Below are 15,392 nucleotides of genomic sequence, written 5' to 3'. Positions count from 1 at the left end.
TAATGAAGCTTTAACTTTAATTAATATTTGCTTTTTAAAAAACTTAAACATTAACTCCAATTAAAGATCCAATTACTTGTTTGGTACTCATATGTTTAGATGCTTACATGTTCACATGATTGTATAGTCATAGGTCCACATGTATTGGATGTTTAGATGCTTAATCGCCTTTTACATGATCATTGTCTCGCTCTTGGAACTTTCTAATTCACATTACTCATAGACTAACTTTAGGACTTAGAAGTGTGCACGTATTCACATAAAGCCTATTAGATAAACTCCATCTGATCACAATCCAACAACAAATAATGAAGGCCAACAATGGCTTGGGGGCTTGGGGTGTCTAACATCTTCCCATCTTGTAGCCTAATTTGGGACTTAGTTTGATTTGTGGACCTTCATAAAGTAATTTGTGATTCTTGGACCTAGCTATTACTAGGTGGCGGCTCCCTTGCCTTTTTCCAGGGTTGACTTAGCAAATTTTGGGGGCTGGGGGCAAAAACCTTAACCAAAGCATTTTATTATATTTAATTATTAATTAAATAATACATTTAAGGGTAAACTATATTTTTAGTCCCTATCATATACACCATTTTTTTAATTTGATTTTTAACCTTTCAATTGTGTCAATTTAGTCCCTGACGGTTCAGTATCGTGTAAATTTAGTTCGTGCCATTATCTTTTGGATGAAAATTGATGACATGTCTAATGGTCAAAATAAAAAATTAGCTTCCGTTGATGTAACAACAAACTAAAATTCTATTTTAGTCGTTTGCCATGTCATCAATTTTTATCCAAGATATAAGGGCAGAGACTAAGTTGACACAATACTGGAAGGTTAGGGATCAAATTGAAATATAGTGTATGAGATAGGGACTAAATATGTAATTTACCCAACATTTAATTTTTTATTAAAATATTTTTCTTGCCTTTAAGATGCAAAATTACTAAATCACTTAATATTTTTTTTGTGACATAGTTGATTTTAAATATGATTATTAATTTTAATTTTTTTTAAATAACTTATTTAAGCAAATACAACTATAGCAAGTATTTTTGCCTAAAATATACAAATTAAATAACCTACACAGAATAAAATGAACCGGTTTTATCTTATAATTAAAAAATAAAATAAAAGAATAGATTAGTAAGGATGGGAAAAGTTAAAACTAATTTAAAATTTTATTATTTATAAAAACTAATTAAATGTTGATGGATTACATTTACAATGTGTTTGGTAAAGGTATTTTTTTACTAGAGTGTTTGAGTTATGTTACTCAGTTTAGAGTATTAAAACACTGAATTTAGAAAATTCTTCTTACCAGTTTTCAGTTTTCAAACAACATTGTTCAATGGCACGTTAGCATGACCCCTTTTGTAAATATGTTGAAAATCATGGGACCCACTTGATTAGACAACACATAAACTGACTTCTCTCTCCTCAAATAAAAAAAAATTGTACTATGCTTGTCATTTAAAAAAAAAAAAAAATACACACACACATACCAAACACACAATTACGTTCTTCACACATTGAAATAAGTTATTTAAAATATGGTACCAAACACATTTTTTACTTTATGAATACTGTAAACATGTGTTTTCTCAACACTTTCTAAACCACAGTTTTCACATTATTTTAAACGATGATACTAGAAATCCCCAACCAAAGGGGGCCCTAAGGTCTTGCTTGGTTAAGGTATTTGAACAACAATTTTTAGTGTTTAAACGACCAAAATTGGAATTTAACCATGATTTCCCAACTATCCCAACTATTTAGTTAGTAGGCATGGTTTCAAAAGAATTTTAATTACTAACATCTCGAGTTTAAGAGACTCGATTTTGGGCCTGTAAACCGAGTCTCAAAGACTCGGTTTTTATGTTTGGATTAGATTTGATGTGGCGTTCGTGCACTTGGCATCCGTCTGTAAATCGAGTCTTAGAGACTCGATTTCCAGTTGTGTGTGATGTGGCAATTTTTATGTGACGTGGATGACCCACGTAGAAGCCACTTGGAAACCGAGTTTCTAAGACTCGATTTCTGATAGGGCTTTTTTAAAATTTAACACACTCTGTCTCTCCACTCTTACTTACCCTCTCACTCTCTTAGCCTCATCGATCCCGACCCACTCTCACTCACCCTCTCACTCTTTCAGCCTCATCGGTCGGACTCTCTCACTCTCTCAGCCTCACTGACCCCAACCCCGACCCACTCTCACTCACCCTCTCATCCTCTCACTCATCCTCTCACTCTCTCACTCACCGACCCACTGTCACACCTCTCTTAGTCACCCTCACACAAACACCCTGTCACCCTCTACTTTCACTCAGTCTCCAGTCTCCAGTCTCAGTCATCACAGAGTTTTGAGTTCCTTTAGTCTACGTGGTCTCTAAAAAAAAAAAAAAAGGTGAGTCCCTTTATGCAAAATGCAAAGTGTGTTTCATCGTTTGGTTGCTGAGAAACAGTGGGAAAAGTCAAACAAACTTTGGTTTCAGTTCGTTTTTTTTTTTTCTATTTTGGTTTCTGTATTGAATTTCTAATAGAACTGTTAAAAAAGATAGAAGCTTTATTGTTTTTTGAGATTGAATTGGTATGTGGAATCAAATTATGTTTCTGGGTTTGTTTATATTTGCTGAGGATTTAATTTTAGTGCTTTGTTGATCAAAATTTACTTTGATCTAAGTTTGATTTGGTCAGTTATGGTAAATATGTTACTAAAAATAGAGAAATTGGAGATATATATATATATATATATATACTTGTTGGGTTGCTGAGGATTTAATTTTTAGTTGTTTTATGGACAAAATTTACTCTGATTTAGTGCTTTTTTTTAACAATTACAGTAACATTGGCCTACTAGGTTACTGAGGATTTAATTTTAGTCCTTTGTTGGAGAAAATATACCTTTTTTATCTACTCAAAGTTCAAAAATTACAACTTGTCACCCCACATTTGCATATACTCACCCCACATCACATACAAACACACAATCATTATCATTTCATGCTCAAAAAAAAAAAAAAAAAAAAAATCTAAAGACAAAACTCACCCCCATTACAAAATTTCAAATCAGCTCTAACAAAAATATAAATAAAAATATCAAACATAACAACAATATAATCATTTAAAACCTAACAATACAAATATACCAAGAATACATCTTAAATATATTAATCATTATTTCATATTGAAGCAAAAAAAATTAAAGACAAATATCAAACCAAACAACAAAAGAAATTCATGATACATACCGATGATAAAAACCTAACAATACTCAATGATTTTCAAAAAAAAAAAAAAAAAACTAAAGAAAAATATCAAACCAAACAACAAAAGAAATTCATGATACATACCCATGATAAAAACTAACAATACTCAATGATTTTCATACTCAAGCAAAAAAGAAAAAAGAAAAAAGAAAAATATCAAACCAAACAACGCCAAAAATTCATGATACATACCCATGATAAATTTATAAACTACATTTTCTATTATTTTATTTTATTCTCAACTAAATAAATGAGTTTTTCATCCATCTATTTTTTTTTTTTCATCTTTTTAATATTTTTCATCCTTTAACCAAATAGAGCCTTAGGGAGAAAATTTGATATTTTTAAAAAGTCTTAATAATACTTAGTATTAGCTAGCCTAAACCTTAGGATCATTTGTGAGTTTTATCCTAGATTTATTGTTTGATTAGGGTCCGTGACTTGCAAGTTGCAACATTGTGGGTATTTGATTAAAGTTTGTGGCTTGCAATTGTGGAAGCATAAAACATCACCTTTGGCAACAATAGTTTCTTTTGAATTCTTTCCGCGATTCTTTTTAATTATTATTTAGGAAAAAGGCATTGCTTTGACGAAAACCTCTAGTAGTTTTTTTTTTTTGGGTTAAATAGAAACCTCTAGTAGTAATTTATATGCATTGGTTGTCTCAAAAAAAAAAAAAAAAACACCTGAATTTTTAGTTTAGAGTATTAAAACACTGAATTTAGAAAACTCCTCTTACTAGTTTTTAGTTTTCAAACACATTGTTCAATGGCATGTTAGCATGACCCCTTTTGTAAATATGTTGAAAATCATGGAGCCCACTTGATTAGACAACACATAAACTGACTTCTCTCTCCCTTAAATAAAAAAAATTAAATTGTACTATGCTTGTCATTAAAAAAACCACACACACACACATACACACACACACACCACACATACCAAACACACAATTACGTTCTTCACACATTGAAACGAGTTATTTAAAACATGGTACCAAAACACTTTTTTTACTTTATGAATACTATAAACATGTTTTTTCTCAATACATTTTAAACCATAGTTTTCACATTATTTTAAACGACAATACTAGAAATCTCCAACCAAACGGGCCTTTAGGTCTTGTTTGGTTAGGGTGTTTGAATAACAGTTTTTAGTGTTTAAACATTGAAAACTGTGAAAAAAAAAAAAAAAAAAAAGCTTTAGGTAAGAGTGTTTTTTACTGGAGTGTTTGAGTTATGTTGCTTAATTCAATTTCAAGGTGTTTAAACACTGAATTTAGAAAACTCCTCTTACCAGCTTTCAGTTTTCAAACAACGTTGCTCAATGGAATTATTGTAAATATTTTAAAAACTATAGGCCCCACTAATTAGACAACACGTCATCACTTTTTTTTAAAAAAATACACACATAACAAACTACGATGACTTCACTTCTGAATATAAAAAAAACATTACCGATACTGATATAACATATGTTGGCAAGTGTGAAACTATTAATAGAGGAGACCCTAATTTTGTATTAAAAGCTAGTAATAAATCATTTTTAAAAATCATCATAATTATTGTAGGGTTAGAGAACTTGTGACCTCGGCCCACTTTGCGTTAGGGCCCAAGGCCCGAGCCGAGGAGGGATATTGCCGAGGACATACAGTGAAAGTCCAAATGGCCTAGAGATATAGTCGATGATGATTCTGTCCTCGGCATCCCAAAGCGCCCTTGAAAGAAAGGGCAAGTACGGTATAGGAACAGTTTATGGAAAAGCCGAACACCTTCACATTGATGGAGAAAGGACCCCTGGACAATATGGCGACAAAGGACAAAGGAAAGGCTGCCATTACTGTAATTAAATACTCTGCGCCTGACAGAGCAATGCTATTCAGTTTTTACAACTACCCCCAACCACTTTGGGTATGGGTTGATAGGATAAGTATCAGCCCTGGAAAGCTGAACTTACACGTGGACGTTGGAGGAAGGGTAAAGGCTAGTATAAAAAGGAAAGAGAAGCAATTCAGGGAGGGGGGGACAAATCGTCTCCCAGACCATGGAACCCTAAAAAAGAAGAATAATAAGAACATGAAACTCCTCGGACGAGGTCTAAGGACCGGAGGCACTCAGGTTGCATCGGAAGAAGGTCTTACTAGACATGCCAGATTCACCCTTGTGCAAATTGCTACAGAAACCATGACTAACTAATGTCCGGTGACCAAGGCCTAGCCTTTTAGCTCACGCTCTACAAATTTTATTGTTTGGGCCTTTAACGTACGAACCCAATATCAGTTTGGGATCGTTACAAATTGAGTCCTTACAATTGGCGCCGTTTGTGGGAAAGGCTTGTGCATTGGCACAGGCGGTGGATCGAGCTCCTGTCAAACAAGGGCCTGCGAAAGCCCCTTCATCATTTCCAGCAGCCCGTTGTTGTTGCCCTAATATAAAGTTCCACTAGGGGCTACGCTTCGAAGCGCCAGTGGCGCGGACAGTTCTAGGGGCTTCCAACGTCAGGTCAACGCCCCACACCTAGGCCGAGGGGCTAGCCCCAGAAACTACTTAAAGAAAATTCTAAGTTTTGGACAGAACCAAGGTATTGCATGGTCCTCGGATTCAATCCTATGGGGAAACCAACTACTTAAAGAAAATTCTAAGTTTTGGATAGAACCAAGGTATTGCATGGTCCTCGGACTCAAACCTATGGGGAAACCAACTATTTAAAGAAAATTCTAAGTTTTGGACAGAACCAAGGTATTGCATGGTCCTCGGACTCAAACCTATGGGGAAACCAACTACTTAAAGAAATTCTAAGTTTTGGACAGAACCAAGGTATTGCATAGTCCTTGGATTCAAACCTATGGGGAAACCAATTATTTAAAGAAAATTCTAAGTTTTGGACAGAACCAAGGTATTGCATGGTCCTCGGATTCAAACCTATGGGGAAACCAACTACTTAAAAAAATTCTAAGTTTTGGACAGAACCAAGGTATTGCATGGTTCTCGGACTCAAACCTATTGGGAAACCAACTACTTAAACTTAAAGAAATTCTAAGTTTTGGACAGAACCAAGGTATTGCATGGTCATCGGACTCAAACCTATGGGGAAACCAACTTCTTAAAGAAAATCCAAGTTTTGGACAGAACCAAGGTATTGCATGGTCCTCAGACTCAAACCCATGGGGAAACCAACTACTTAAAGAAAATCCAAGTTTTGGACTAAACCAAGGTATTGCATGGTCCTCGGACTCAGACCTATGGGGAGATTAGTCATTAGAAAATGGATTAAGTCCCAGACAGAATGGAAGTCCCGACCTATCCTCGGATCCCCAATTTTAAGGGAACTAATGCAAACGAGTGTTTAGGTCCGGTACAGTCATACCTTGATCCTCGGACCGGATGCCAAAAATGGTTAAGGCTATGAATGTTGTTAGGAACGTGGCAAAGCACCCTAGTACTCGACGACCCTCTCGGATAGTTCATTTTGGGTTACCCATCCTCAGATGATCGCCTCATACGCAATACAGAGCTTTCAGCCGTTATCTCGGTTAGTCTTATATGTATAACCTTTTTTAGGTGGGCATTATTGTGTCTGTTAGTCTCAATAAGTTCAAAATAATAGCTTTTTGTTAACAAGGGTTTCGGCCCTAAGTACCGTTCAGAATAAAAAAAAAAAAATAGCACATCTATTCACAATATAACTATTGCAGAAAAGAAAGAATACTTAGAATAAAATAAAGTCATCTTTTATTAATACAAAGAAATAGTACAGCGTACAACGAGGGGCTTAAGCAAGCCTATACCAGAAGCTAACTACAAAAGCAAAAAGAAAAGCAAAAAGGAAAAAGATACAAGGGAACGATAAATCCTTCAAAATTCTACTCTTGTGGTGACTAAGCGTGTTAGGATGGCCCTTTTGATGGAAGGGGAGAAGAAGCAGAAGAAGAAGCAGAAACACCAGGATGTCCCTAGTGATGGAAGAGAAGAAAAAGCGGAGGCAAAAGGAGGCACCAGCAAAGGAAGAGAGGAGGAAGCAGGGATGCCTAGTCTCCGTACCAGCTCTGACTCCCATCAGGCAAGTGCCATATTAGCAGCGCTCGAGAGAAAGCGGATGGTACCGACGATGAGAAACCCCAGTGCTATCGCACCAAAAATTTGATGCGACCAACACCTGCTTCGGATTTTGGCTGAAGGAAGAGGACGCTTCTTTCCCGCCTTATCAAGGGGGAGAAATGTCTTGAGTCTCTGTCTCCCTTACCCTGACCGCCATCTTGAGTCTCGGAGAGACCTAGTGTTTCTAGAGAGGGTGTGGTCCCTTCACCCCCATCTTCGCCTTAACCATATCACTCCCTAAAGCTTAATCCCACTGGCAGTGAGGACTTTGAGCACAGCCGGTGGTTATGGAATTTGAAAAGATTGAGGGGTCTGTACGTAAAGGAAATGACCTCCTACCTTGCTTCTTATATGGAAGGCAAGTCTGGTGGCATTTAATCTGTACAGATTTCCAAGAAAAGTTACAAACGAGATAAGTCGCACTCAACTCCCAATGCCATCTTCAAACTGTTGGATTTGCGTCGCCTCGTAAAGGAAACTTATTAAAGATGCGCCTCGTGCACCGAAGCGGCAAGAACGCGGCGTGAGTAAAGCTAAGGGATGTCTCATGACCAGGAGCATGTCCCAAGCAAATGAAGAGGCACCGGCATTGATGAAGGACGAGGCTTGGCAAGCCGTGACATAGGCCCGACGTCACCAAAACCCTCCTCTCCGTCCGAGGGGCCGGACAGCAGGATTTTAAGGGGCTATTGTAGGGCCAGAGAACTTGTGACCCCGACCCACTTTGCGTTAGGGCCCAAGGCCCGAGCCGAGGAGGGATATTGCCAAGGACATACAGTGAAAGTCCAAATGGCCTAAAGATATAGCCAAGGATGATTCTATTCTCGACATCCCAAAGCGCCCCTGAAAGAAAGGGCAAGTACGGTATAGGAATAGTTTAGAGAAAAGCCAAACACCTCCACATTGATGGAGAAAGGACCCCTAGACAATATGGCGACAAAGGACAAAGGAAAGACTGCCATTACTGCAATTAAATACTCTGCGCCTGACAGAGCAATACTTTTCAACTTTTACAACCATCCTCAACCACTTTGGGTATGGGCTGATGGGACAAGTATCAGTCCTAGAAAACTGAACCTACACGTGGACATTGGAGGAAGGGTAAATGCTAATATAAAAGGGAAAGAGAAGCAATTCAGGGAGGGGGGGGGGACAAATCGTCTCCCTGACCATGGAACCCTAAAAAAGAAGAATAATAAGAACATGAAACTCCTTGAATGAGGTCTAAGGACCGGAGCCACTTAGGTCGCATCGGAAGAAGGTCTTACTAGACATGCCAGATTCACCCTTGTGCAAATTGCTACAGAAAACCATGACTAACCACTGTCCGGTGATCAAGGCCTAGCCTTTCAGCCCACGCTCTATAAATTTTATTGTTTGGGTCTTTAACGTACGAACCCAATATCAGTTTGGAATCGTTACAAATTGAGTCCTTACAATTATCAAATTTTATATTCATTAAAATATAAAAAACCAAAAAATGTTATTATTATTATTTTTTGGTACATTGGAATAAAAAAAGCTTAATGGCGCCATAAGGCCCGTAACTTCTCACCCTTCAATTAAAGGCGGTTGAATTTTTACCCGACCTCAATTGGGCTCCGGCCCGTTTCAAGCTCTTCTGTAGTTCTATTTGGTATATTTTACATTTTACACACACAACACAAGCTCTCTGTTACAAGCGTGTTCTTAGATCAGAAGCGGCGCTAGGTTTCTTTCTCTGTCAAGAATCTCTTTGGTTTGGTATGTCTCTCTCTTTCTCTCTGGCCCACCGTTATTCTATATTTTGTCTTCAATTTCTCAATTTCCCTCTTTGTGCTTCTGTATGGATTGGATTTCCTGCTTGTGGGCTTGAAAAATTAGGGTTTTGTTTGTGGTTACACAATACAATTGGTTTGTGGATCCTATGTGGGTTCGGGTTTGGTATCTCTCTACCGTCCCAAATACGAATAAAAACATGTGGTTAGTATCAAAACATGGATGATTCAATGTATGTATGTTACCGAGCTCCTTGCCCCTCTGTTTGTGGATGTTTATAATGACCCTTTTTTTTCAGAGATTGAATGATGGCAAATGAGGACTATGAGGATGTATTGTTTTCAGACTACGATGACTTCATTTCTAAATATGAAGATGAAGATGAAGATGGCGAACCTGATATTGGTCCCGGGTTTGAGTGGAGTTCTGATCCCCTCCTCAAAGTCAAACTCTCTCACCCTTCTAAAATTCCTCGCCCTAGCCCTACCCCTATTCCTACCCCTTCCCCTACCATCGACTCCAACCTTCAGCCTCAGCCTCAGATCATAGAGCTAGACCCATTCCATGTGCCAAAATGGTTCTCAGAGACAGAGGTATGTGCAATGTGTGGGTCTTTTCTTTTTTATTAGGAAAAGAAGAATAGAAGGCTTTTTTTTTTGTTAATTAAACTTGCTTGATCCTCAGATTTCTGAGGAGGAACGATATGAATGTTCTGTCTATGGAGAGATGCTGTTAGACCGCTACAACCAAGTTAAGGTTTGTTTCTTCTTATCTCCATCTTTCTCTCTATCTGTCTATCTGTCTATATACTTATTAATATTCAATTTGAACAAACTGGTTGGTGTAGGGCACGGATTTTGAATTTGTGAGACTTGTGAAGATGAAACTATTTCTTGCCGCTGGTGTAAGTTTTAAAATTCAATTTGAGGCCAAGCCCAGAGCTGCTGCTGAGTACACCCTGAAAACCTTTGAAGCTTTCGTGTTCAAGGATGCTGTCTATAAGAAAGTGTGGCCCCAGAGTTGCCGACTAGTTAGCCCTAATCGTGACTCTGTGTATGATGAAGAATATTGCCGTACCAATGATGAAGAATATCGCCGTCCCATGTGCACTTATGAATGGTAAGCGACTTTGGTCCTCCGAGTTTGCACTTATGAAGTGCTTGATGGTTGGGTGGTGATCGTAATTGATTGTATTAACCAATATTGCAAATTTTATATAATCAAAATTATTAGCGACTCTCTCTTGCATATATTCCTCTAATTTATCTGAATCTGATTATTAGGTGTATATCTAATTTTTAGGGGGATAAATTCGTTGTGTTTTTTCTTTGGGTGATCTTAATTTTTAGCGTTGTTGTTTGTTACTACCTCTATGCCATGTTTGTTGCGGTAGGGTTTATGGGTTTCTCCCATGACTTGCTGAGAGAAAGGTCTCTCTTTGAATCAGAAAAAGGTCTCTATTGAAAATCCCACCTGAATCATCCATTCACGGATTTTTCACTCCTGTTATATAATAAAAAAAAAATAATAATAAAAAAAAAAACAGATTTTTTACTAGTTGTTTTGAGTTTTGATATGGAGCACATGTATGCATCTGTTTTTGAAACTCACAAAAGCTATGCATTTGGGTCACAAATCTCGATCTGCAGTGCAGTAGAGTAAATTGGGTCACAAAAGATTGTATTGCGTCAAATGAAAAGAGTACAAAGTTCAAGTAACAACACCCTAATAGCAAAACTAGAACACCAATGAACACCAAAACTAACTCATGCAAGGAAAACAATCAGTTAAGCCACAACAAGGGGAAGGAATTAAGAAGAAGAGGACTTAAGAACATCTAAAGAAAATCCCCATAAACAAAACAAAACTTTGTTTTGGACAGAATTAGCAAAATAGCCATTCCCTTCAATTCTCCTTCTAACTTCCCATTTGATCAAGTGAAGGATATTTTTTTTTCAACATAAATTCTCCCTTGATGAAGCACACCATTTCTTTGCTGCCAAATGTGATATACAGCAGACCATAAGGCTAAGCGGAATACATTGAATCTAAGGCTCTTGCTTTTGGCATGTCTTTCACCCCAAGCCATGATCTCATCCCAACAAAAGCTAGGGTGCTTCACCAAACACCAACTCATGAGAGTCCTCCATAATCTTCTAGAAAAAAGCAATCAAAGAAGAGGTGCTCTATGTTTTCAATTTTACTTCTGCTATCTCCATTAAAGCCTCATTTAAGCATTCTTTCCTGGGTTGACAATCTATTCAACATGACCAGCCAACCAATGAAAGCATGCATGCTTTAGTATGGCTTTTGAATACCATGTCGATCTCCACCAACTAACCTTATATTTTTTCTCTCTAATAGCCTCCAAAGTTTCTACACAAGAGTAAGAACCAGATTTGGAAGGGTTCTAAATTGGTCTTATCTTCCACAATGAAATCAATAAGGAACAATTTGCTTCAAATCCAATTACCCTCTCGCAACACACTGGACAAAAGAGCATCAGAAGAGCTGGCTGCATCCTACTTCCTACATAAGAGACCATCTAGATGCCACCAATCATGCCAAAGATGAATATTCCTACCTGAACCCAACATCAAATCTCTAGTAATCTCCTTGAGCTTCAGGATTTTCCTCTACTTGCCTTGGTCCAACCTTATAGTTTTTTTTGCTAGGTAAGTGCAGGGGATTGAACCCCCTAGCAATAGGTCACTATAGAACCCGGCTACCAACTCGCCTTGGTCCAACCTTATAGTTGCTATCAACTAGTACCACTTACCATGTTATTTTGTTAGTAATGTGATATTGTGGCTTTAGAATTTAATTTTAAGGGTTCGGTCTTGATATTTGAAGCTCTTATCTCATAAAATAAGGTATAAACCCAGAAAATAGCTCAAACATCAGAAATCAAGAAAATATCATAAACCTAGTAAATAGCATAAACATCAGAACCCAAAAAATACCCAAAAAAATTAAAACAACAACAACAAAGAAGAAAATGCCCATAAAAAAAGAGTGGAACAAGCCATCAAACCCCAAAAAATTTAACAATAAAACCCAAACAACTCAACACCAGATATAGTTGGAATTGCGAGTATGAATCAAGGAGACTCACCTGAGATTGAGGCTAGAACAGGTGGGTCTGTTGCCTTGAGGGACCAAGAGGCTTGGAAAGAGAGATGGAAAAACAATCGAAGAAGATGAAGGAAATGAGATGTTTTGATGTTGGAGGGAAAGTAAGAGTTATGTGAAGATTTTGGATGTAGTGTAGGTGTATCATAAGCACAGCACAATAGGCCATGGATCAGGTTTGGGTCGAGTATACCCGAACCTGAGACTAAACTTTTACCCATGAATCCCAAATCTCAATACCCATTAAGTACCCGTTACCCATACATACCTGGATTTTTACCCTTGGATATCCAAATTCGATTTTTTTGGACTTTTAATAATAATAATAATAATAATAATAATAATAATAATAATGTTAAGTTGATTTCATTTCTTTGTCTAATTTGATTTCAAGAGAGAGAAGCTAAATAGAAACACAATGATGTTCTCTTATTAATAAGAACAAAGTAAGAGAGAGAGTTTGTTTTATGAAAAAAAGAAAAGTAAGAGAGTTTGTTGCAGTGAAAAAACCAAGCTACGGTGTATAGTGCCTCACGTGTCTAGCACACTACTTAATAACTAGAATAGATTATATAAAGCTACAAGTCGTATATAGTAATAAGACTACAAAAAACTTGTCGTTTATGCAAACTTGAAATTCTCTTCATTCCTTTTCAAGTCTTTGAGCTTGTACAGGTTTGATACCTTGAGACTTTGTTTGGTTCTCTCTTTTAGCTTCTCTCATTGCAGAACCAAACCAAATCTCGATACTCATTTTTAGATTTAACTGTAAAAGTGAATCGATTTTCGCTTGATTGCTTCAAAGTACTCCATGCCATAGTTATCAGTATCGTCTGATACGTGATATGTATCGTATTGTGTACAAAAAATTTCGTATCATAAAGATGTATTATAAGTGCTCATGAATTGTTTGATATATAGGTGCATATAGTATGAATCATATCGTATCATACGATATATAGACTTATGGTTTAAAATAAGTTTTTTTATAAAAATAGTATTTACACAAATTTGGTTCAATGTTTTTATATATTTAATAACATGTCCATGAGTTTTTTTTTTCCTCAACGTGCATTTGGTAACTACCTTAATCCTGTTTCCATATTTAAATTGCTAGCTATTTATTTTTCTTAAAAAAAAAGTATTTACACAAATTTTGTTCAATGTTTTTATATATTTAATAAAATAGAGAATTAGGAGCTCATGAGATGTAAAAGAATTATCAAATACTCATAATAAAATTACAAGTAGCTTATATACCTTAAATTTGGTTATCTACAATTGATTTGTTTGGTTGATTGATTCTTTGTAGCTTATATACCTTAAATTTGGTTTTTTTACAATTGATTTGTTTGGTTAATAATTCCTTTTCAAGAAAGATTTAGTAGTTTCACCATTTTCAGTTTCAAGAAAAGTTTTGTCAAGCAAAGTTCACATTTTGCATATTTTCAAGTTTTTCTTTGTCTCTCACAAACTGTCACGTACTATAATGTAGGAAGTGATAATGTTACTTTTCATGGTACAAAGATTATGGTAGACTTTCAATTTTCAAAGGATTTCAACCTCACTCAAACAAAGTTGGAAGTTGGATCATTTTAAAGCTGATTTTTTGGATTTTTTGCCTCGTAATTACCACTTTTGTTTCATAAAAGGATATAGATTTTCTTTTCTTTTCTTTTTTTATTTGGTTTTTTTATTTGTTCGAGTTTCAATAGGATTTTCACTTCCAAAATTTATTGTGAGCACATGTCAAAATGCTTTGCTTAATATGGAATTTAGGTTTTGAAAATTTTAAAATAAAACCCAAGACCACATTAGGTCCACAAATGTGGGGAGTTTGCTCCCATGCTCACCTAAACCCAATTCTATTTTTACCTTTTTGATGAAAGTGTGATGATATAATATATGACGTGTATGAGAATATTTTGATGCATATGAGAGTGTTTAACTACTATGGGAAATTTTTATGGGTATTATGGTACTTTTAAGTTGGTACTCAAGAATCAAGATACCACCTCGCTATATAATGTTTGTGTGTGTAAATATTAAAATTCCTATGTTTCACTAAAAAAAGTTATTTCTTTTGAATATCAACCCTTAAAATTGCTAACCAACCTAGTTACTTAGTAATATATATACAATTATATGTGGCAGCACACCAAAGGTCCAAAACCTTTCTTTTTCTAACAAACTTTTTGTAGTTATGTTTTTTGTAAAATCCTTATTTTAATTGGTTTTACTTTGTGATAATTTTATATGTATTTTTATTCATTTTTAATATATTTTTCTAGTCTTAATTGTGTTTGGGATAGAAAGTACTCGAGTCTCTTACTATTGTGAAAATTGCATTCTAGGACAACTCGCAACCTCAACGACTTACACAGCCCACGAGTAACACATGACAGAAAAATCAGATTAGAGTGCGGACTAGGCAAGTCGCAACCATTTTATGACCAGCCAGGCCGTGACGAGGTCGCGAACTGCATGATCGGTGCACTCTATTTTTTGATCTTTTTTTGTCCATCATGATTTTGCTAACACACATTCTGTGTTCAAGATTATCGGATGGGATATATATATATATATATATATATCACACAAATTTCTATATTTCTTTAAAAAAAACAATAAAAAAAATTTAAGAATAAATAGTAAATCTTGTCATTCTTTATTTCCCAAAAAATAAAGTTTATATATATAATGCTTTATTAAATAGTATTTTTGAAAAAAGTTAAAATGTACACATATATCTAAAAAAGCACAAACAATCACAATTAATTTGTGTAAGCCAAAGAATTATTGACATGTATATTTTTTTTTATGAAATATGTGCCTCCACCAAGTGAATTATGTCGGACATGGATTGTGATGAATCCCTTCATATGAAAGAACTATTTTCGCAAATAATATCCAAAGTTCAAAATTAAAGAAAATTTACAATTTGCTAGGTAATGGGAATTGTCTCTCTTGGAGGCAACCATTGGGAGACATTGGAAATTCCATTTCCATCATCTAAGGACAGATCTTCTTTCAACGCAAGAATTGATAGACATATTTTGGGATTTGCTAGCTACTAAACTAGTTCTTATGGGCTTAATTACAACCTTCAATTTGGTGGTGAAGAATGGAGTACTA

General features: G+C 35.8%; 1 protein-coding gene across 1 annotated transcript; it reads left to right on the top strand.

Annotated features, from left to right (window-relative positions):
* Window positions 1–9,013: 9,013 nt before the first annotated feature.
* On the top strand, window positions 9,014–10,315 carry LOC115973587. The gene is made up of 4 exons (XM_031093857.1): window positions 9,014–9,110; window positions 9,424–9,718; window positions 9,810–9,881; window positions 9,973–10,315. Exons 2-4 carry the CDS (start codon window positions 9,431–9,433, stop codon window positions 10,246–10,248), a joined length of 636 nt encoding a protein of 211 aa, XP_030949717.1. The 5' UTR covers window positions 9,014–9,110; window positions 9,424–9,430; the 3' UTR covers window positions 10,249–10,315.
* Window positions 10,316–15,392: the final 5,077 nt, after the last annotated feature.

This window comes from Quercus lobata, unplaced genomic scaffold (assembly GCF_001633185.2).
Source record: "Quercus lobata isolate SW786 unplaced genomic scaffold, ValleyOak3.0 Primary Assembly Scq3eQI_1853, whole genome shotgun sequence".
In the NCBI taxonomy this organism is placed as follows: Eukaryota; Viridiplantae; Streptophyta; class Magnoliopsida; order Fagales; family Fagaceae; genus Quercus; species Quercus lobata.
This window is presented reverse-complemented; position numbering and strand designations above follow the sequence as displayed.

What these genes read in the sequence shown, in the direction of transcription:
- LOC115973587 (XM_031093857.1), top strand. Translation starts at nt 9,431, where the DNA reads ATGATGGCAAATGAGGACTATGAGGATGTATTGTTTTCAGACTACGAT. An exon ending in AATGGTTCTCAGAGACAGAG is followed by an intron (nt 9,719 to 9,809) that starts GTATGTGCAATG and finishes CTTGATCCTCAG; the next exon opens with ATTTCTGAGGAGGAACGATA. An exon ending in ACCGCTACAACCAAGTTAAG is followed by an intron (nt 9,882 to 9,972) that starts GTTTGTTTCTTC and finishes TGGTTGGTGTAG; the next exon opens with GGCACGGATTTTGAATTTGT.